Genomic DNA, 21,185 nt, shown 5'->3' on the forward strand with positions numbered 1-21,185 from the left:
AACAATCAGGACCCCAAACAGGACAGAGACAAGGGTTGGAACCAGAGATGCCAACAGGATAATCAGCCTGGATAGCTCCATTAGTTAGAGTGTGGTGCTGATAATGCCAGGGTTGCAGGTTTGATCCCCATACGGGACAGCTGCATATTCCTGCATTACAGGGGTTGGACTAGATGATCCCCAGTGTCCCTTCCAACTCTACAATTCTATGATCCTAGGATTTCCTGGGGCTGGTTCACTGAATATGGATTGGGCTCCCCTCATTCCCCACAATCTATTGAAAATAACTGCTGTTTATGTACATATATTAACTTAACCTAGCCTACCATACTGGAAGTGCCATTTGTAGTAGGCCGAAACCCTTGAAAAAGTTGTGATCCCTAATATAGCACATAATTAAACTTTGAAATTTGCTCCTACAGGAAGCAATGATGACCACCAACCTGGAGGGCTTTAAAAGGGGATTAGTCAAATTCACAGAGGATAAAGCTATCAGGAGTTACCCAATCCACAGCTATGCTTAAACCAGGAATTCCCAAATCTATTTACAGTATTTTTATTTTATTTTATTAGAATGGTTAGCATTTTTAATGGTTTGTTTTTTAATGGTTAATTAAACTAGGAAGGAGACAAAAAGGCTTCCGAAGTGAGCCGTGAATTTGAGCTCTGGTTATTTTATTGGTAAGCCGCCTTGAGTCCCTGTCTGGCAAAAAGGCGGGGTATAAACAAATATTTTATATATTATTAAAAAAATGCACACACACACATATAATTATTGTGCATATGGATATATGGAATTAAAATGAGTCTGAAGGTTCGCTGCGAATTTTTTTGCCCGCCCTGTTTCGCCTCCGTCTCCGCTTGCCCCGCCAAAACCTAGATCTACGAACACCTGCCGCGTCTTGCGGGTCCAATTAGAACTTTAACTCAACTCGGCACCAATGAGCAAACACTGATTCCCGCGGGCGGGGACTTGCGTTTTAGCGCTGCTGTCCGTTTTGGGAGGAGGGCGGGAGCATCTCGCGTCGTTGCCCAATCACAGCTACGCCTTAAAAACCCGGATGTCTAAATGGGGCAGTTTGTGCGCACGCGAAGGGGACGGCGCCGGCAGTAACCAGGAAGTCCAGTCTCCAGGCGGACGTCGCGCGCCCTTCCTTGGACATGCGCACACGCGCCGCTCTGTGGCGCTGCGGCGCTTCTCCTGTCAGCGCGGCCAGCGAGCTCTCTGCAGGGTAGCAGCGCAGCGCAGCGCCGGCGAGTGGGATGCGCTTCCCGCCGCGAGGAGAACCGCCGCCGCCGACCCGGTCATGGACGTGGAGGAGGCCTTCCCTCAGGTGGGCCAGATGGGGCCCTTCCAGGTCTGGCTCTGCGTCTTGCTCGCCGCGCTGCTCCAGGTGAAGAAGCGGGACAGGGGTCTTCCTCGCCCTGGGTGGCGACTGCGGGCCGAGGGAGGGAGGTGGGTGCCGCCAGGGCCGACCCACCCATGAGGGAAGGCGAGGCGACCGCCTCAGACGGCACGATCTACAGGGGCAGCAGAACCCGCCTCCAAGGAATTTGAAACCAGAGAATCATAGAATGGAAAGGGACCTCCAGAGTCATCTAGTCCAACCCCCTGCGATGTAGGAATTCGCCGCTGCTGCACTGTAGTAGCAGTAGTAATAATAGTAATTATTATTATTATTTATTTATACTCCGCCCATCCTGTTAGGCCTCCCAATAATAATAATAAAAGTAATAATAATTTATTATTTTTACCCCGCCCATTCGGCTGGGCCTCCCCAGCCACTCTGGGTGGCTCCTAACAGAATATGAAAAACACGATAAAACATCAAATATTAAAAGCTTCCCTAAACAGGGGTGCCTTCTGAAGTCTTCTAAAAGTCAGATAGTTGTTTATTTCCCTGACATCTGATGGGAGGGCGTTACACAGGGCGGGCGCCACTACTGAAAAGGCCCTCTGCCCGGTTCCCTGTAACCTCGCTTCTCGGAGGGAGGGAACCACCAGAAGGCCCTCGGAGCTGGACCTCCGTGTCTGGGCTGAACGGTGATGGTGCAGATGTTCCTTCAGGATCTGTTGCCTGCTTGGTACACGCCCCCCACCAATGCTTTCCCCAGGGAGGCTGACCTGGCACCTTCATTGCCTATATTTAGGCGCCAGGTGGAAACGTTTCTATTCAACCAGACGCTGAACTGCTGTGGCCTTATAAATATGCCTCTGGGGTGGTGGTGGTGGTGATTAGTTTGTCTTGCTTTTGCCTGTGTTTTATTATGCGTCCTGTGTTTTCGTTTGTCTTTTTATGTTGTGAACTGCCTTGTGATCTCTGGAGGAAGGGCGGTGTGCAAATTTAGTAAGGAATAATATTGGTTCTTCAGGTGGCATGATTAAATTTCACAGATATGTGTACAGTGGCACAGAGGCTAAGATGCTGGGCTGTGAATCAGGAAGCCCCTGTTTCATATCTCTACTAGACAGATTTACTGGGTGCAAGCAGAGCAATGCATTACTTTGGCAAATGCGTATTTAGGGAGACTTGAAATCACAGGACAAATGGAAGTGTAGCTAGGCCCTCGAATTATGGTTACAGCAAAGGGGTTGTACAGCCAAGCAAAAAAGAGCATTCATAGGATTGCTATGAATTGACAAGGTGAGAGAAACATTTCCAAAGCTGAAGAATGTACAGGAAAGATAAACCTGAAATATTGACAATTCTAAATCTAAAAGGCAAATAACCTCTGAACTATCATGTAGGTATGATCAAGCATATTTGTTATTTAAATGTCTGGAAGTTGTTGTTTGTTCTGGCATTGATTTTGATTCTGCTTCTCATTGTTTCAGCTGTATGTGGCCAGTGAAGCAATCCTCATTGCACTAGTGGGGGCAACACCTCCTTACCACTGGGACCTTGAAGGGACCTCTGCAAATAAAAGCCATAGTAATGAGTCGGCTAGCGAAGAAAGAACTTTTGGAAAGTGGCTCTTGACAGCCAATGGGAGTGAAGTTCAGAAACACATACACTTTAGCAGCAACTTTACATCAATAGCCTCTGAGGTAATTGAGCCAAGATTGTTGTGGGGATCTTGCCACTTAACCTTCTAAATAATTGCTACAAAATTGTAGGTAGGTGATCCATTAGAGAGAGAAAATCCAAATTCTCCAGTAATGTAAGATGCACCAAGTAAGATGTCCCAAAACAGTGAACAAGCTTTTCTGCAGCTCTCTTAATCAGGCTGAACAACAAGCAACATCTAAAGGAAGAGGTCAGAGAATATGGTGCAACCAAAATTCTGTCTTTCACCTAACAGAGACTAATTAAGTCTGTGAACCTGGGCTCAAATCCTACTTAGCCAAGAGTTCCCTGGGTGACCTTGGGCCAGCCACTGTCAACCTAGCCTACGTCACAGGGTTGTTGTGAGGATAAAATATGGGAGGATAGAACTATGTATACAACACTGAGTTCCTTGGGGAAAGGTGGGATATAAATGTGATAAACAAATGAATTTCCTGCATTCCCAAATTGAGATTGCTACAGACCAGAGCCTTTTGGGCTCCAATATTAATCTCTTCCTCTCCCACTGCCCTGCCATTTTGCTTAGGGTCCAGGCAAAAGAAGAGTTAAAAGTTTGCTCACTACAGTATTTTTGTCACATTCTAGTTGGTTCAAAGTAAAGCCTTACCCAAATGTAGCTCTTAAAATTTTTCAAAAATAAATGTTATGATCCATTCATAATCATTTTGTCTAGCTGTGATCAGATGAACATACCCAGTCCTGTGGAAATTGGCATCTGGGACTTTTCTAAAAACCACCAGATTAATTCATTTGATGAAGTGGACGATTCCATATAAGCTTATACCATAATAAATGTGCTAGCCTTTAAGGTTGTTCCTGCAAAAACACCTAGCATGACTACCTCTCTGGAAATTGTGCGTGTGTACTTAAAGGGGAGGAACTAGTTTATGACTCCATAAAGAAGAAGATCATCATCATTTCTTTACTGGGTTCATGAACAGTGCTATGTTTGAATGGTAACCTGAGTGCAGCACAATCTACTTCCTCACCAAGTTTGTTTCACAACAAGCATTGCATAAGCTTATTCCATACTTGAAAGGATATGGTCTGTAGCATTTGTGAAGTATTAATTTCTAAGAACAACTGTGGCAAAGTGTGATTTAGTGTTTCTGCGCATGCGCGAGTGCCGAAATCTGGAAGTAACCCATTCGGGTACTTCCAGGTTTGCACGGTGCGCAACCCGAAAAGACGCAACCTGAAGCGTCTGTAACCCGAGGTATGACTGTATATGTCTATTTGCAGGTTTTGGCAATGGAGGTGCTAAACATACTCATTCTCAAAAGATATGTCCTATTAACAAGATTGCAAAGCCCCCACCTTAATGGATTAAGTTCATACATTGGAATTGTGATATTAGCCAGTAACAAGTCAACAAAATAATGAGTATGCCTTCAGGAAATGCTTTTGCCAACTACCCCAGAGTGTTACATTTGCCATTTATCCATTGTACAGAAATACACCTAATATGTGCTCCTGTGATCTTTTAAGAGATGCATTTTAAACTTGAATATTGGCCTTTCTGCTGAAGTTTTGGCCACTCCTGTCTAGCTTCTGTATGTGGTACATGGACAATAAAGATGCAATGTTACCTATAGATATACAGTACAGTAAATCAGTAAGGACAGAAAAGTACTTTTTATTTGCACTAGAAAATAACTTTTTGTCAGGTGCTAGTTGTTAGGTGCATGATATGTTAAAGATAATTTATGGATTTAAAAAAGCTCTTACCTTCTGTTGGATTCTGCATAACTCTGCTTTTTTTCTCCCCCTAGTGGTTTTTAATTGGCAACACATCGTACAAGATCAGTGCTGCTAGTTCGCTTTTCTTTAGTGGTGTGTTTGTTGGAGTGATTACTTTTGGACAGCTCTCAGATCGTTTTGGACGGAAGAAAGTCTACCTTGTAGGTAAGCTGTCATCCGAAAAAGATGAAGGAAAAACCCTCTGTCTTTCTTAGCATAGTTTCATCTTCAGAGTGTGGGGTGGCCAAGGTGAAGGCTGAAAAAAAGCCCCATGCATCATAATTGTATTCTCTCCTCTGTCCAGGTATTTCAAAGGAAAGCCATGAATTTGAGTACTCTATAGACTACATTTCAGATATTGGGAATCTCATCATAGCTTTCTCTTTCCACAATTTGTAGGGTTTGGTCACCTTCTCCTGGGCTGATAATAGAGGCTTTTTAATTTCTTGTGAAAAGAATCCATGGATGGGTTTTAACTGGGGCCCAGTTGTCCCATTTGGATTTTGGGGGATTCTCCCTTGTGTCAAATTGACTAGCGACCTTGTGGTGCTTTGCGCTGTGCTGCTTTTATCTTCCAGTAATGTGTGTTCCTTACTTCAAGAACTTCAGATGGTCATGGTGATCTGCAGGATTTTGTTGCAGTTTCTTTTGTGGCTCAGTCTGATCTGCATTGTGTAGAGAAACTGCAAAGCTGTCCATATACTTGCAGCCCTATAGTTCTAACCTACTTGTCGGAAGCAAATAAAACCGCTAAAATCCTGTTACTCAAATATTCTGGATATTTCTTTGTTATCTGAAATATTTGTAGCTTGCCTTCTTACTCACACATGGATCCATGAAATTTAAATGATAACATGGGATTAGCCCACCCTCTCTAACTGAAGGCTCACAAACATAGTTACCAGTTCTCTTTTGGTATAACACACACTCTGGCACTAGGAACATCTAACAACAGGCAGTTATAATAGGCAAGGTTTACCTTTGCCTGGGCTGCTGTTCTTGAGTGTTGCCTCAGCTGCTCCATCTTTCTCTCCTTAGCAGCCCCCCAAGCAGCAAAAAAGGCTGTAGGGACAAGATGGCAACATTCCTCACCCTGGCTCAGATATTTTGGCTGTTGCTGCCAGCTCTTAAAGCCCTGGCAAGCCCAATGTAAATAATTGCCTTAAAAATGGCCACTAGGAAAGCCTGATAGCAGCTGGCTATTAAAATGGGATAATCATATGCACTATTTATTGCAGAATTAGAAGCCATTTAAAGATATGGGAGCTGCTGATTTTTTAAAAAGAGAGAGGATAATTGTAAAACATGATTCCCTCCATCGGGTGTGTGTCTTTTCCATAAAGCGAACCAGACAGCGTGTCCTATCATATGTAGAGAACTTTTGTGTAAGATACGGTCAGCTATATTTTTCATTAACAAACACTACATGTGCTTTCTTGAGCAACCAAGCAGAACTGCATTAAAATAGTGCATTGTGTCCACAGTGGCTAACTTTGGAAGAAGGGGGGGAAACAACAACCATCCTTTACTTCTTGGGAGATGTTCTGAAGGAAATTTTTGTTTGCCTTCCAGGTTTTGCCCTTGACATTTTGTTTGCTCTTGCTAATGGATTCTCCCCTTCGTACGAGTTCTTTGCAGTCTCTCGCTTCTTGGTGGGAGTAATGAATGGTGGGATGTCATTAGTGGCTTTTGTCCTCCTGAACGAATGTGTGGGCACTGCTTATTGGGCTTTGGCAGGTACAACGTTTAATTACTGATCTTTATATTAAAAGCTTTAAAAAAATTCTGGCAGCAAATCCAAATTTTAATTCATGTTTGAGAACTGCTTTATACATTATGAGATTGACGGGCATATCCAGGTAACCTGTATGCATCCAGCCATTGATTAATTGATTGATTGATTACCATGTGCACACATGATGTTGGAAGCTGAGACTTGCTCTTGCTTCCATCAGTTTGTAGACAGGATAAAAAAAAGAAGAAAGCTTGTATGTTATGCTCATGGTGTATCCTCCAACTGTAACATGTGAAGTAGTTTGTGCTCCATGTATGCATACGATTGATCCTTCAGCCACAAATCTCTGCAACTTTTCTGTTGTAGAATGCTGAGCATTCTGATTCTTACACATTTAAAATACTAGCACAAACTTTAGACTCTGTAGGATGATGATAACATACCTAATATATGACGTGTTACACTGCCTAAAATTCTCAGTCCAGTTCTGCTCATGCCATTTCACCCGCAAAGTTGTTGGCCTTTTTTTTTTTAGGAAGACCTCACAAATAGTGATTTTAAGAACAGATTGTAGCATAATTTGTCTTCTCTTTCCATCTTAATTATCTTTATCTTTGCATCTTTGTTCAGGTAGCCTTCTTTGCCTGTCTGTTTTGTGTTGGCAAACATCATTAAACGGTCAATAACACTTTTTCCCCCTGTCTGCCTTATGTTAGGATCAGTTGGTGGCCTCTTCTTTGCTGTGGGAATTGCCCAGTATGCTTTGTTAGGATATCTCATTCGCTCCTGGAGAATGCTAGCAGTTGTGGTTAACCTGGAGGGAACAGTAGTCTTCCTCCTGTCTCTGTAAGTTACCTACCTTAAAATTGTTCTGGTGGTGTTCATGAAAAGGTGTGAAAATCACTTATCGCTGATTAGAAGTAGTAGTTATCTCTCTTTCTTGCACCCCTTTAAAGTATTTAAAATTGTTTGATTTCTACTTTCCCTGATCCTACTTTCACTAAGCCTGGACATAGATTTAGCCTCTTCTCATAGGATATTTCTAAATTCTTTCATCTTAACAGTCCTTCTTAGAATCCTTTTCAGTGTCTGTCTTTAAGTGTGTTCCCCAGAACAGAACACAAAGATTCAGGATGTGGTTTTTTGCAGTGCTAAAGGGGAAAGGAATACTACAGATTTGTGCTAGCACTGCTCCTGTTCACACAGAGTAGGGTTTGACCTTGGCCTTCTGCCACAGCATCACCTTTTGTCTTGTTAGCTTTATCCACTGTGCTCCCTAAATCTATCTTTGAAGTGTTGCTGCCTTTCCAGATTCCCCTCCATTTTAAAAGCCATTGTGTGGCTTTTTCCTGCATTGTCTTCCTTCTTTTATGTTCTGGTAAACTCTGCCAAGTTCTGATCATCCAAGTTCGTTGCCACCTGTCCCAAGATTTCATAAGCTGTAAGCTTCAGACTTCTTTCGCCTAATGTCATCTGTAGCCACTGCTTTAGAGGTAGGCTTTCAGCTACATAAAGGTGGACACCTGTTAGGATGAAGACAGATGTAGGATTTGAAGAGTGTTTGCAAGAGGCATTTCATCTACATTGCAAACTGGCATTGACATCTGTAATATACAGACAAACACATTAAGTTGAACACTGCATCAGCCTTCAGTCTTGCTTCTCGTGCTTCTAGCAAGTTGCTTGTTTCTTTCCTTTTTTGATGATGCATATAAGTTTGAAAATTAGTTGCATAACTGCTCTGGAATTTTGGGTAGTAGGGAAGGTGCTTGATTGATATAGGAAGTACATGTCCACCAAAACTGACTTTTCCTCGTTGAAAGTAAATTACTTATATATATATATTTCAGTTGAAAGGGTACATGTGTGAGACAGACAGAGAGTGAGTGACTGGATGTGTTTAGCAAACGGTCTTGGTTGCATCGGTGTTACATATGAAATTACCTGACCAGGTGGGGAGCAGGATTCCTCCTGCAGGCTGGATCCTGAGTTCCTCCATGGGCCATGATGGTGGATGCAGGAGGCTGATTCCAGTTGGGTTTGCATTTGACACCAAATTTAAAAGGCACAGGGAGTGCACTTCAAGGCTCCTCACTGTTCCTTTGCAAAGGCATCTTTACCTGTGGCTGCCCCACACCTGATGACAAGTGGGCGTGGCTTGGGGAAAATTGCTTCGCAGGTCAAATTAGGACCTCCATCAGCCTAATTTGGCCCACGGGCTAGAAGTGTTTCCCATGCTTGTCTTGTACAAATTGAAAACTTCAAAAACTTCCAGCAGCAATGAAAAACGGATGATTTCAATAAGGCTGCAGTAACTTTATCTGGAGAAGCCCAAGTCTGTTTTGGGGGGATGCTAGTGCACATCCGCCATTCAGTTATACGCTGATGGCAGGATAGAGTTTTGTCAAACAATGCATAATCTTTGAGCACAATGTGATTCCTAGTACTGTACAAGACCCAAGTTTTACATCTGCCCATTGTGGTTTTGCTTTATTTTACATACTGTAGAGTTATTTGGTTGATTGCAGGAGGCTTTAGGCAATTCATACCTGGTGAATTGAAGTTGCTCCCTTGCTTATGATAACACAATGAATAGATGTTCATAGGCACCTATAATCTTCAAAACTTAGCAGAAGTCTGATTGCTAAACACAAATAATGTGAAGGCCTTTCCCAAAATACATCTGTGCAATCCAGACTCTAGTTGAAATGTCATAATTTCTTCTTCAAAAATGTTTCTAGTCTTATTGGGTGCAGAGTAGCTTGACAAATTAAAGGTTCATTGAGAATGTATTTCCCAAATAATTATGTGATTAATCATTTCAAAGACCATACTACTAGTTTTAAGATTTTCATACAGTGCAATTTTGTACACACTTACTCAGAAATAAGTTCTACTATATTCAACTGGGTTTCCTCCAAGGTACCGTAAGTATGCAGAAGGTTGCAGCCTGAATTAAATAATAGAATTTTAGAGTTGGAAGGGGCAATGGGGGTCCATCTAGTCCAACCCCCTGCAAAGCAGGAATCTTTCACCCAATGTGGGGCTTGAACCGACGACCCTGTGATTAAGAGTCTCATGCTCTACTGCAGATATAAGTAATTACAAGCATAGTTTAATTCATAAATACCTTAAGTAGGTCAAAATAAAAGGTTATGAGATGAAGAAATACTTGAAAGGGGAAGGAAGTAATCTCTTTTAAATCTAAAAGTATAATAAAATAATTATCATTTTACAATAATGTAAATAAATTGTACATATGCATATTCTACTGAAACTTGTTCTAAAACACGATCACCATTACCTAGCACTCTAAAAAAATCTTTATAGTGTTGCCTGTCTTATGTAGTATGTTGACAGATGAAACTACAGCATCCCAGATACTTTTGACACATTCTGAAATGGGAGGAACTTAGCCCCCCCCCCCGACTTTTGCAATATTTATCTTTGCTGCAAATAATAAATTTACTGTTACTTCCATATTGTCTTCAAGAATTACATCCCTTAAATAACTTACCGTACCTAATAATCCAATAACTTTATTGTTATCTGTTATTCTAATACTTCTGAAATGACATTAAAATTGTGTTCCAAATATACCTGAATTGTTGTGTGCAACTCCAAAATATATGAAAAATCCACTTGTGACATATTATATCTCCAACTATTGTCCTGAACTGAAGGATATATTTTGTTCAGTCTATATATGGCCAAATACCACTGATAATAAAAGGGAAGAAAGGAATCTTAGCATCTGACTGAAAATGTTGATATATGTGATCTACAATTTTTAAATAAAAATATGATAGAAATAAATGTTCACCAATCAGTTTTGCTATGTTCATTACAGAATATTATGATAATTTATTATTTGTATTATTATTACAGAATATGTATATTTTGAGTAATAGGGAGATGAACTGTGTCAGTGTCAAGTGCTATTCTCAATACTTTTCCATACCACTGCTTTCACATTACTTTTTCAAGTTCTGTATTAAGTTTGCGTTTGCACATTCAGACTTTTCCTAAATCAGCTTAACATGGCTGCATTCAGTGCATACAGTAGTTGTGAGCTGCAGTCCTACGAAATTGGTCTTGTTTATCCCTGTGCAAAGCTGCAAAGATTGAAGTCTATTTGCAGTATAAAACTTGTTAATGATTGTACTTCTTTTGTTTTTACCAGAAGTGCCAGTATTGAGCAGTAAAACGACTCTAACGCCATCTATGGAATTTTCTCTCTCTTTTTTTGTTCTTTATAGATTCATTCCTGAATCACCTCGTTGGTTGTATTCACAAGGACGGCTGAGTGAAGCTGAAGATTCCCTCTACCTCATTGCAAAGAGGAACCGCAAGCCAAAGTGCACTTTTTCACTTAAACTCCCTCCTGAACGGAGTTATAGAGAGACTAGTAGCATCCTGGACCTGTTCCGGTACAAGATCCTTTTGAGGCGTACTCTGATCATGATGTTCATCTGGTACTTGCACTATCTTTTGATCTGATTTACAGGAACAAAAAACTGTATAATATCAAAGATCTGAGCCTGTGGGATTATTTTAGCACATAATTACACAAAGATCAAGTAGTCCTTGAATGGTAGATTTGGCACATTTTCCATGTGGCCTGACATTTTAATATGAATCTTGCAAGACAGTTTGAGTGAGGTTTCTGTGTTAAAAAGCTGGAAGACCACTGACGTGTGGTTTATGTTGTCTGGATCAAAGCAGAACCTTTTGTTTAATGGAAGAAATAGACTTGGAGGTTCAGTGATCTGAATGGAAAGGCTGGATTTAGGAGGAGCTTGTAAAGAAAGCAGCTTCTCCCATGGAAAGCAACTGGAGAACACCGAAGGAAGGAGGTGCCAGGGAGTGTGGATGTTTAGTGTGCTTTTTCTGGACTTTTAGCTGCACTGGTCTGCTATTTTCAAGCCTGTCATTTAGACTAGCTTGAAAAGATCGCTCAAGGGTCCCCGGGTGCTGATTCAGTGTACCTGATAATTTTTTAAAAAATACCCTGCCTGGAAATGCTTTAGATACCCAATGCCAAGGGACGCGGGTGGCTATGTGGTGTAAACCACAGAGCGTAGGTTTGCCGATCAGAAGGTCGGCAGTTCGAATCCCCGCGATGCGGTGAGCTCCCGTTGTTTGGTCCCAGCTCCTGCCCACCTAGCAGTTTGAAAGCACGTCAAGTGCAAGTAGATAAATAGGTACCACTCCGGCGGGAAGGTAAATGGCGTTTCCATGCGCTGCTCTGATTTGCCAGAAGTGGCTTAGTCATGCTGGCCACATGACCCGGAATCTGTCTGCCGACAAACGCCGGCTCCCTCTGCCTATAGAGCGAGATGAGTGCCGCAACCCCAGAGTCGTCCACGACTGGACCTGATGGTCAGGGGTACCTTTACCTTTACCCAATGCCAAAATGTAATTCCTATTTATATTGCCCCGGTCATGCATTTGTTATGCTGATATTATGCTGGTATAGTGTTACTGAGAAGCCCCAGTCAATAGGTTCCATGCCTAAAGCCTAATATCCTTCTCTGAGTTCAAGGTTACAGTTACTCCATAGGCAGAAAACTAGAAAAAGCAACTTGGCATTCATTTTTCATCTCTTCCTTTTTACTCACTACAGGTTCGTATGCAGCTTGGTTTATTATGGTCTTACTCTCAATGTGGGTGACCTGGGTGGCAGTGTCTATGCTAACCTGGCTCTTTCTGGGCTAATAGAGATTCCGGCGTACCCTCTCTGCATCTACTTGATTGGCCAAAAATGGTGAGTGTTGGAAGATTGGAATGAAGTCAGGAGAAAGCTGCGCTGGCAAATAGACAGTTGAAAAAATACTTATATACAAATAAAGCTGTATTCAATGGGTGAGAGGATATATGATTTCTGACATGATTGAGAATCGCATAGCCAGGGACGGAGAACTTTAAAGTGTTAAGATCGGAATGTGGAAAATATGAGAACAACAAGAAGGCAGGAACGAAGATATTGGAGATATACTTCAAGAGGGCCAGACTACGGGAAGCCTGGAACAATTAATAATTAATCATTTGGATTGTAATTTGGTGTTTCTTTAATTTTAGTTTATTGTTTTTAATTGGATCATGATTATGATTTGATGGATATGTTAATTGGCTGTTTCTGTTGGAAAATGAATAAAAATGATTTATTTATTTTTTTAAAAGAAGAGTATTTGGCTTCATGCACTGAAGCCCTTGATGTAAAGGGAGCTTGTTTTCTACTTGCTTTGCATTTTCATCGCTCTCTATCTTTCCGGTTCTTCAGGTTTGGCCGTAAACGGACGCTTGCAGCATTTTTGTTCCTGGGAGGACTAGCCTCTCTTATCGTCATGTTTCTTCCAGAAAAGAAAGGTAAGCGTGTTATTCTTTTAACTGTGGAGCAGACTGCAGGAGGCCAACATTTTGTAGTGAAGGCCTCCTCAAATCTATATGGGAGCAGCAATCTCCAGCTGCTTATATGGAGAGTTTTGCCTTGGGCAGCTGGAACCAGACACGCAATAAATAACTGATCTTAGAAGCTTGAGAATTAGTTAAAAATGTAACCCACCTAATTCCAAAGTCCAGCCTCTCTAAGAGCACTTCGTGGTGTCTCTTTTTGAGCCCGCAGCAAAAGACTTGGTCATGTTCACTGGGTCTCTTCTGAGTAAATCTTAGTTAGACACCATGAATGGAACCGTTTCTCTTCTGTGAACACAACATTAAATGGCACTTCTCTTCAGTTCCGCAGTACAAGTCCAAGTGGCAGTTTGACCAGAGTGTGCTTTCTGTCAGAAACAGGGCAAGCAAGCTCCCTGAAACCACTGGCGGAGGAACGGGGGGCGGGGGGAGCGCACCGCCCCTGGCACCATCGGGGGGGTACCATCGCGCCCCCCCGGACACACACTGCACCCCCGCACCGCATCGGGCGCTATGCCCCCGGGATGCATGCCACGCCCCCAGGACACGCGCCACGCCCCTGCCTGCTCTCTGCTCCCGGTGCCGGAGCATGCAGCTTTGCCACTGCCTGAAACTCCTCCTCCTTTGATAAAATGGGAACAGACTGGTCTTCCTGTTGCTTAGCAAGGGGGTGGGGTGGGTGTGTCTACTTCCAACCTAAAGCCAAAAGGCCATCCTTGCTTACTACAGCATCTTTAAAAGCTTTGCTTTTCTCCCCCAACAGCTACAGGAGTGTTTGCCATTGTAAACAGCCGCTCATTGTCTTTACTGGGAAAACTGACAATCAGTGCAGCATTTAACATTGTATATATCTACACATCAGAACTTTATCCTACAGTGATCAGGTAAGACAGGTTCAGTTTGGTGGCTTCTGTTGTCTATCATGAGACCACCTGACTTTTCTTCTTCTTGGGAGGCACCGTTCAGTTTAAATTTATAGGTCCTTGTTTTTAGGGTGGGTTGCAGTATCTTTCTATAGCTGCAGGTCCTTTCCCTGAGGGGCCTGCAGATGGGAATTCGACTTCTCCCCATTACCAAATGCAAAATTTAAATGTGAACATCCCTGTTTAGCCAAAGAATTCAGTTCACATAGGAAATGCGCAGTGCTTTAAATCCACTTGAATGTTAGCTTCCTTTTGTGGGAATGTTGAGGAAAGTAGGAGAGGATATATTGATTGAATATTATCCCTCCTCACTCACGCTAGTGAGCAAGTAATAGAGCACATTCCTTTGCACATTGCTGGAAGCAAGTTGGATTTGTTAAAATCATTTAAGTTAAGCAATCCAGCCTGGCTTATCCAGTCTGGATTGTTCCTGGTAAATTTCCCCTTTTATTTCCCTCCTCAAAATAATAACAACATGACAGTCTTCTTTAAAAGTAATGGTAAAGTTTACTTACATTCAGTTCATAATAGTATCCTGAAGGCAGGCTTTATCTTGTGGTTTCAGTTACATTTGTAGAGAAAAGAAGTCTGAGCTAGGCCTCAGACTTTCCACCTTGTGGCTTCCATCTTCTGTATGGATGAGCCTTGTGCTGCTGGCTAAAAGCCAGCAGAGGAGTCCGAAAGGAGAAAATGGGAAATGGCGAAAAGAGGAAGATGGCTGCGTCACTAGCCCTTTTGTAGGGTCTGCTAGGGTCACATCCATCTATCTGGTCACACACAGCGGGAGGATGCTCCAGGCTGGGTATGACAAGAAGTCCTCCCTATCTGGAGCATTCCCCTGTGTGTCCACTCTAGGAGTGAATCAAAACCAAAGCAACACGCGACCATGTACAAACATAAAATGTATAATATCAACTCTATGATGTCTAAACAGAACAATGTATAATATCAATGTATAATATCAACTCTTTATGATGTCTAAGAGTTGTTTATATTGTTCATATATGTTAAGTTTTATGTTCTGTTTAGACATCGTAAAGAGTTGATATTATACATTGTATGTTTGTACATGGCCGCGTGTTGCATTGGTTTTTGCAACACAGGGGTTTGGTTGTCCACTCTAGGCAACAGGAAATGTTGTATTTGACTGCTTCAGTGATGATACATCCCACACTATTATTCAGTCCAAGGAGTCCATACAGAAATACTAAAGGAGTTGGTTGTTTCTATGGGATTAAGAAATGAATGGGTTAAGCCAGGCATAGGCAAACTCGGCCCTCCAGATGCTTTGGGACTACAATTCCCATCATCCCTGACCACTGTTCCTGTTGCCTAGGGATGATGGGAGTTGTAGTCTCAAAACATCTGGAGGGCCGAGTTTGCCTGTGCCTGGGTTAAGCCCTGCGGCTACCCAGGAAGGCAAGGAACATGTGACTAACTCTTTGTGCTGTATCATATCCTCTAGGCTTCTCCCAAGTATGTTCCTTTGCCTTTGCCTGGGATTGAGCTTCCGTTCAACCTTTGTTAGAACTCAATTTTCCCCCTCAGTTTAACATTGGCTATTCTTCCTTAAAAAGTGACAAACTACTTTCTCCTGTTTTTACTGCTTCTTGAAAAAAAAAGGCTTCTCCTTTTTTCCTTGTGGCTCAGTTGGTCACACAAGGAGCAGGAGCTGTTAAAAAAAAAAAAAGACACAGCGTGGCGCACAGGTCAAACAGCCTTAAGCAAAAAAGCGGCCTTCCAGTTCTGTGGCTGAGCCACCCACTGGCAGCTTCCACTACAAACTCATTCATTCTGCTCCATACCAGGTGGAGCTGCTTCAGCTTCCACTGTACTGGGAAGCCAATTCCTGCTGCCATCAGGGGTGTATCTCTTATCAACTCTACTTTTGAGTCCTTCCATGCCAGGGAACATGCAAAACTCATGCAAAACTTCTGAAAAGCCAGCAGCATTCAAAGGAGAATGATGCTTATCTCCCCTATGTGGTGACTTGAGAGTAACTGATGTGGAAGTGGGAGGCGTTCTGTGCACCATTTTCCGTGCTAGGCACCATCTTCAGAGGCAAAGGATTCAGGCAGAGCAGAATTGCTCTACCAGGAGGTCGAACAACCATCTAAAGCAGATTTTTTCATTCGAAAACAGGCAGCATTCTACCCCTGCACAAAATATTTCATTTTATTTCTCCTTCAGCCTCCCTTGAATCCACCTCAGTCAATAATACCGGTATATATATTTATTTAGGTGATTTATAGCCCAATCTTCATAAAAATAATCCCAGAGCAGGAGGTAAAAATTGGTAATACATAATAATACAGTATAAAAAACTAAACCACAGCAATAAATCAAAAGTACATCATAGCACCACAAGAGTGACAGACCATCGCCTCCAGTCAGTTAACCAAATGCTTGACTAAGTAATGTCTTTACAAGTTGCCTAAAGCCTTTTAGGGTTGTTGTTAACCAAATTAGTGGGGGAAGGACATTTCACCATTGAAATGTACCACTGCAGTAGGGGTGAGGAGGGCTGTGTTACCTCAGAGAACCCTCTGGGGCCACGTCCCTGTGGCAGGCAATGTCCGTCATTGCTGAGTATTGTTGGGCTTACTAAATAGATATTTTCAACAATCTGCAGATACTCTTCAGGACTTGAAAGTGTAGTCCTAAGCCTACATTAGTCAAGGAAAAATGCTTCATATGAACGTAACTGTTTTATTTCCCTCAGGAATGTTGGAATGGGAGCCTGCTCCATGTTCTCCCGAATTGGTGGGATCATCGCTCCTTTTGTTCCGTCTTTGGTTTGTACCGATTTTTCCTCCTCTTACCCACGCCTTCCCCCAAACTGGGCAGTAGCACTGTAAAGTACATTTTGCATGGGTTAAATTTGGCTTTGGCTTTGATGTTCAGAATTCTTGAAAATTGCCAGGTGCGTGGGACAGTTGGCTTTGGGATAGACACGACTTTTGCTGGCTGATGCAACTTTGAAGAGTCCTAAGCTCCCCTTGCACATGATAAAGCTGTAGAGATAGTTTCCTGTGAATAAGTGTGAGAAAGGGATAGGGGAGGGGAAAGGCAATGCAGAGCTGCCTAAGCATCCAGGTGGGCCACCTGCAGCTGGTGGACATGTTGAAAATAGATGAACAAATCCACCTTGTAATGGCTTAGTCCATTGGCCTATTTAGTCAAGTTCTCCCTGCTGTGCTCGATAGCAGCTCTTCAAGAATGTTGCCATCTGAGATCTTTTAAAACCGGAAATATTGGTGAGAGTTTGTGCGCTCTCAATTGAGCCCTGTACCCTCCCCTATGTGGATGCTGCATCGACTGTTCTACTGCCTTTCTTTGGCAGCTCTCGCTGTTCATATTTGTGAGAGCAGAGTGGGAGCCAGAGCTCCTTCAGAGAGTTTTTTGGTAATAGTCTGTCATGAGAGTTGTTCTGTTCCTTCCACCCTTGACCCTGACAGGCGTGGCTAGGGCACAGGTGTCTGAGTCTGGTTCTTCTGTCTCCCCTCTCTTCCACACTATCCGTCTCTCCAGACTCCGTTTTTGTAACTGTGCTCTTGCACTACCCAATTTTTTGTTCTCTCTGCATGCATAATTTGGGGTCAGTTCACATGACCAATAGGGACAACGGGTGGTGCTGTGGGCTAAACCAATGAGCCTCTTGGGCTTGCCGATCAGAAGGTCAGTGGTTCGAATCCCCCCCGACGCGGTGAATTCCTATTGCTCGGTCCCAGCTCCTGCCAACCTAGCAAGTTCGAAAGCATGCCAAACAAAAGTGCAAGTAGAGAAATAGGTACCGCTCTGGTGGGAAGGTAAAGGGCGTTTCCGTGTGCTGCTCTGGCTTCGGTGTTCTGCTGCACCAGAAGCTGCTTAGTCATGCTGGCCACATGACCCAGAAAAACTCCCTCAGCCTGTAAAGTGAGATGAGCGCCGCAACCCCAGAGTCGTCTGTGACTGGACTTAACTGTCAGGGTCCTTTACCTTTACCTTTTCCACATGACCAATAGATGTGTTGAAGATGTGACTCCTCGAGTGGGTCGCTGCAAATTCTCATGCTGTTGTGTGTGATTGTTTCACCACAGTTGCAGCCTGTGACTCGCTCAACGTGTGCTTTGCCAGAGCAGAACAGCTGAAAGAAGGTTGAATAGCTGTTATGTCCTTGCACCATTTCATGTATAACATGAACATATTTGAGCCCTAGCTACTACTGCTGCTGTTTGTTATATTCTTTCTTTCTTTTCTTTTCTTTTCTTTTTTTACAGAAATCTGTGCAAGGGTCTCTGCCATTTATTGTGTTTGGTGTGGCGGGCTTGTTTGCTGGTCTTCTGAGTCTGTTATTGCCAGAAACCCTAAATAGCCCACTGCTGGAGACGATATCTGATCTACAGGCTTGCTCATATCGGCGGCTAGGAGATGAAGCTGTGTCGCTGCAAACAATGGAAAGCTCACGGGTATGAACCTTTGCCAATCCCCTCCTGTGACAAAAGCTGTCAAGTTGAATAGGAAGTCCCACCTTCTTTAGGTTTATGTAGTGTCAGCTTCTGCAGATGGGCTCCAAGGAGAAGATGTTAAATATTTAGTTGTGCCGTTTAGATATGTTAACTGCTAGGCAATTTTATCTCCTAAATCTTTACTCATTCCCCCCCAAAACGATTTTTTTTTTAGTCTGACCTTGACCTAGCTTTCCTAGACAATGGCAGGGAAGCTTTCTTAATATCTGGAAAGGCCCTCCCTTGCCTTCATATGGAAACAGAGACTTTCTCATAAACTTTCAGGGGAGTAGGTACTCTCAGCTCCTAGAACAACTGACTACATCCCAAACAAATAGCCACAGTTTCTCTCTGGCTGCCAGCTTCAGACCAGAGCCTGCTTCCTCCTTTATTTCAAAGGATAGCAACTGTTACCCATTCACTCTTCTCATTGCCCCCCCCCCACAACAAAAGAATACAGTAGTGCCTCGGGTTACAAACACCTTGGGTTACAAACACTTCAGGTTACAAACTCCACTAACCCGGAAGTAGTACCTCGGGTTAAGAACTTTGCCCCAGAATGAGAACGGAAATCGCGTGCCGGCAGCACGGCGATAGTGGGAGGCCCCATTAGCTAAAGTGGTACCTCAGGTTAAGAATGGTTTCAGGTTAAGAACGGACCTCCGGAACGAATTACTGTATATTCCAGCGTATAAGACGACCCGGCGTATAAGACGGCCCCCGACTTTTGAGAAGATTTGTCCTGGGTTAACAGTAGTCTTATACACAGGAATATACATGCTATTGAACATGTGAATACAATATTTCCTAGAGGAAGAGGGACAGCCACCATGAAGGAACAGTGTTCTGGCATGCTTATTGTGTCTACAAATGTCCTGTCCCTACTCAGCAACAAGAAACAGAAAGGTGGGGCCCAAATCCCTCTGTCAGCAATGAAGGAAGCAAAGTTGACTGGCAGCAGGGTTTGGCTGCCATTTTATTGTCGATCAGCTGTGGAGGTTTTGGAAGTGGAAATCAGTGGTGCTGGATAGGTTGAGTGCCTGTCTCCCTTGACTTAAGAGTACAAACTACAAAGGGATAGCCAGTTCAGGAAGAAATCCAGTCACTTGCCTGCTCTGTGCTTTGTAAAAGTCAGTGGCTTCTTATTCTTGATTATAAGAGGCAAGCCTCAAACGTGCCATAATCGTGTATCCCAAGTTGCCCAAGCTGTCCTGTTTTCAGCGATAGTAATGGCATTTTAATGTTCTTTATAGAGTGCTGAAAACACTCACTATGCTTTATTTCGTAAGATTTATACACTTCTTGATGGGGGAGGAGGGGACAGCTTCAAAACAGTTGATAAAGAGAATGATCCACTTTAGTATTATCTCATATGGAGGTGTGGGTTGAAGCTGGGTTATAAAGGCCTGGTGGAAACTGAAAATGACCTAGTGAAAAGTATTGCAAGACTGAGATGAATCATATGAAACATTTTGCTCGAAACTTGGTGAGGGTTATCTCTGATATCAGAATCTTCTTTTCCTTCTAGTCTGACCACGATAGTTCAGCTGGGAGTGGAAGTGAAGATGAAGAGTTCTATGATGCTGATGAAGAGACCCAAATGATCAAGTGATGGATAAAACACTTCTCTTAAATGCTATGTTCTTTGTGAATTATCCAGTCAGCTTTATCTGAACAAACCTAAAAGCCAGGAGCAATCAGTGAGCAGAACCGTACTATTGTGTCTGCTTTTAGGAGAAAAGTAGGACACCGTTGAAAGCTCTTGCAAATCGGATGACTGCTTGTCAGTGACAGCTCTGGCAGTTGTAGACTGCTCCTGATTTATAGACAAGTAAGGCATTTTCAGGATACCCATTGTATGACAGCACTTGTGAATCCTAAAAGTGGCCCCAATGTTTAGCCAGCTCTCTTCTGCATCTATTGCAGTTTTTTCCCCTTGACTTATTGGAAGTGGTTTGTTTGTTAATCTTGGATTTTATGCTACCCTGGTGAAACTTGATTGTGGAGAGGCATTGTTAACTATTTAGTGGGGTAAATGTGAAAAACTGCAAGATGTGGCATTTTTGCTGTCAATGCAATTCCTGGTGGTTCTGCATTGTGTGTGATTTTAATATTGGGGTGATGCAGAAAGCGGATCAGGCATGGTTCTATATAACAGAGCAAGACTGCAAAGACCTGTAATACAGACCAACTGATTTAAAAGGCAACTGAATCACAGTAATGGTGGATTCACAACTTCATTTTTAAAGTTTTTATTTTAACTTGCCTTTGTCGATCTATTACGTTGCCTCTTTTGGATATTTCAGTGCCACTTGTCATGTATTCCTTTGGTGAAGGAGCCATCAAGGTGAGATAACTCATTCTGCTTTGCCTTACAAAAACGGTAGGAGCAATTGCGTCTTGCTGGTTAAATGGAAGGGAAGTTACTAATTTGGACTATGTTTGGTTTCTACTTGTCAAGGGAATACAGCTTCGTGTTTACAAGGAAGCTTTTCCTTTTTTTGGAAGTGTATGGCTGTGCGTAGTGTTAAGACATTTCTTCCTCCCCTTTAGGAAGGAGCAATTTGAGCTGCACAATAATCCACCCAGTGCCATCTCCTCCGTGCTTCAAGCATATTGATACTTACACCTGCTCACTTTTCCCTCCTGTATTTAAATGGGAGAAAAGAGACTTAAGGCCTGAGATGGCAGCTCCTGAAAGCTTTTCCAATCATCACCTGTGATTGCAAGACAAGGGTGGTTGTGTGTCCATTGAAAGCTTTCCTACTGCTCATGCAGTCATCGTGTTCAGTGAGTTCAGTCTTAACAGATTCAAGAT

At 42.8% G+C, this 21,185-nt stretch overlaps 1 protein-coding gene across 2 annotated transcripts; it reads left to right on the forward strand.

The window, feature by feature from the left end:
- Positions 1-1,072: 1,072 nt before the first annotated feature.
- Positions 1,073-20,001, forward strand: SLC22A15 (solute carrier family 22 member 15). Of its 2 annotated transcripts, XM_035097017.3 has the most exons (12): positions 1,083-1,394; positions 2,837-3,049; positions 4,841-4,973; positions 6,381-6,545; positions 7,260-7,389; positions 10,803-11,018; positions 12,170-12,310; positions 12,827-12,912; positions 13,721-13,841; positions 16,603-16,675; positions 18,140-18,328; positions 19,896-20,001. In XM_035097017.3, the coding sequence occupies exons 1-12, from the start codon at positions 1,308-1,310 to the stop codon at positions 19,977-19,979; spliced, it is 1,638 nt and encodes a 545-aa protein (XP_034952908.1). In that variant the 5' UTR covers positions 1,083-1,307; the 3' UTR covers positions 19,980-20,001. The 2 variants fall into 2 exon arrangements, with proteins under 2 accessions (XP_034952909.1, XP_034952908.1); XM_035097018.3 differs by lacking the exon at positions 6,381-6,545 and having other exon boundaries at positions 1,073-1,394.
- Positions 20,002-21,185: the final 1,184 nt, after the last annotated feature.

Source organism: Zootoca vivipara, chromosome 15 (assembly GCF_965207765.1).
Source record: "Zootoca vivipara chromosome 15, rZooViv2.hap1.1, whole genome shotgun sequence".
Lineage (NCBI taxonomy): Eukaryota > Metazoa > Chordata > Lepidosauria > Squamata > Lacertidae > Zootoca > Zootoca vivipara.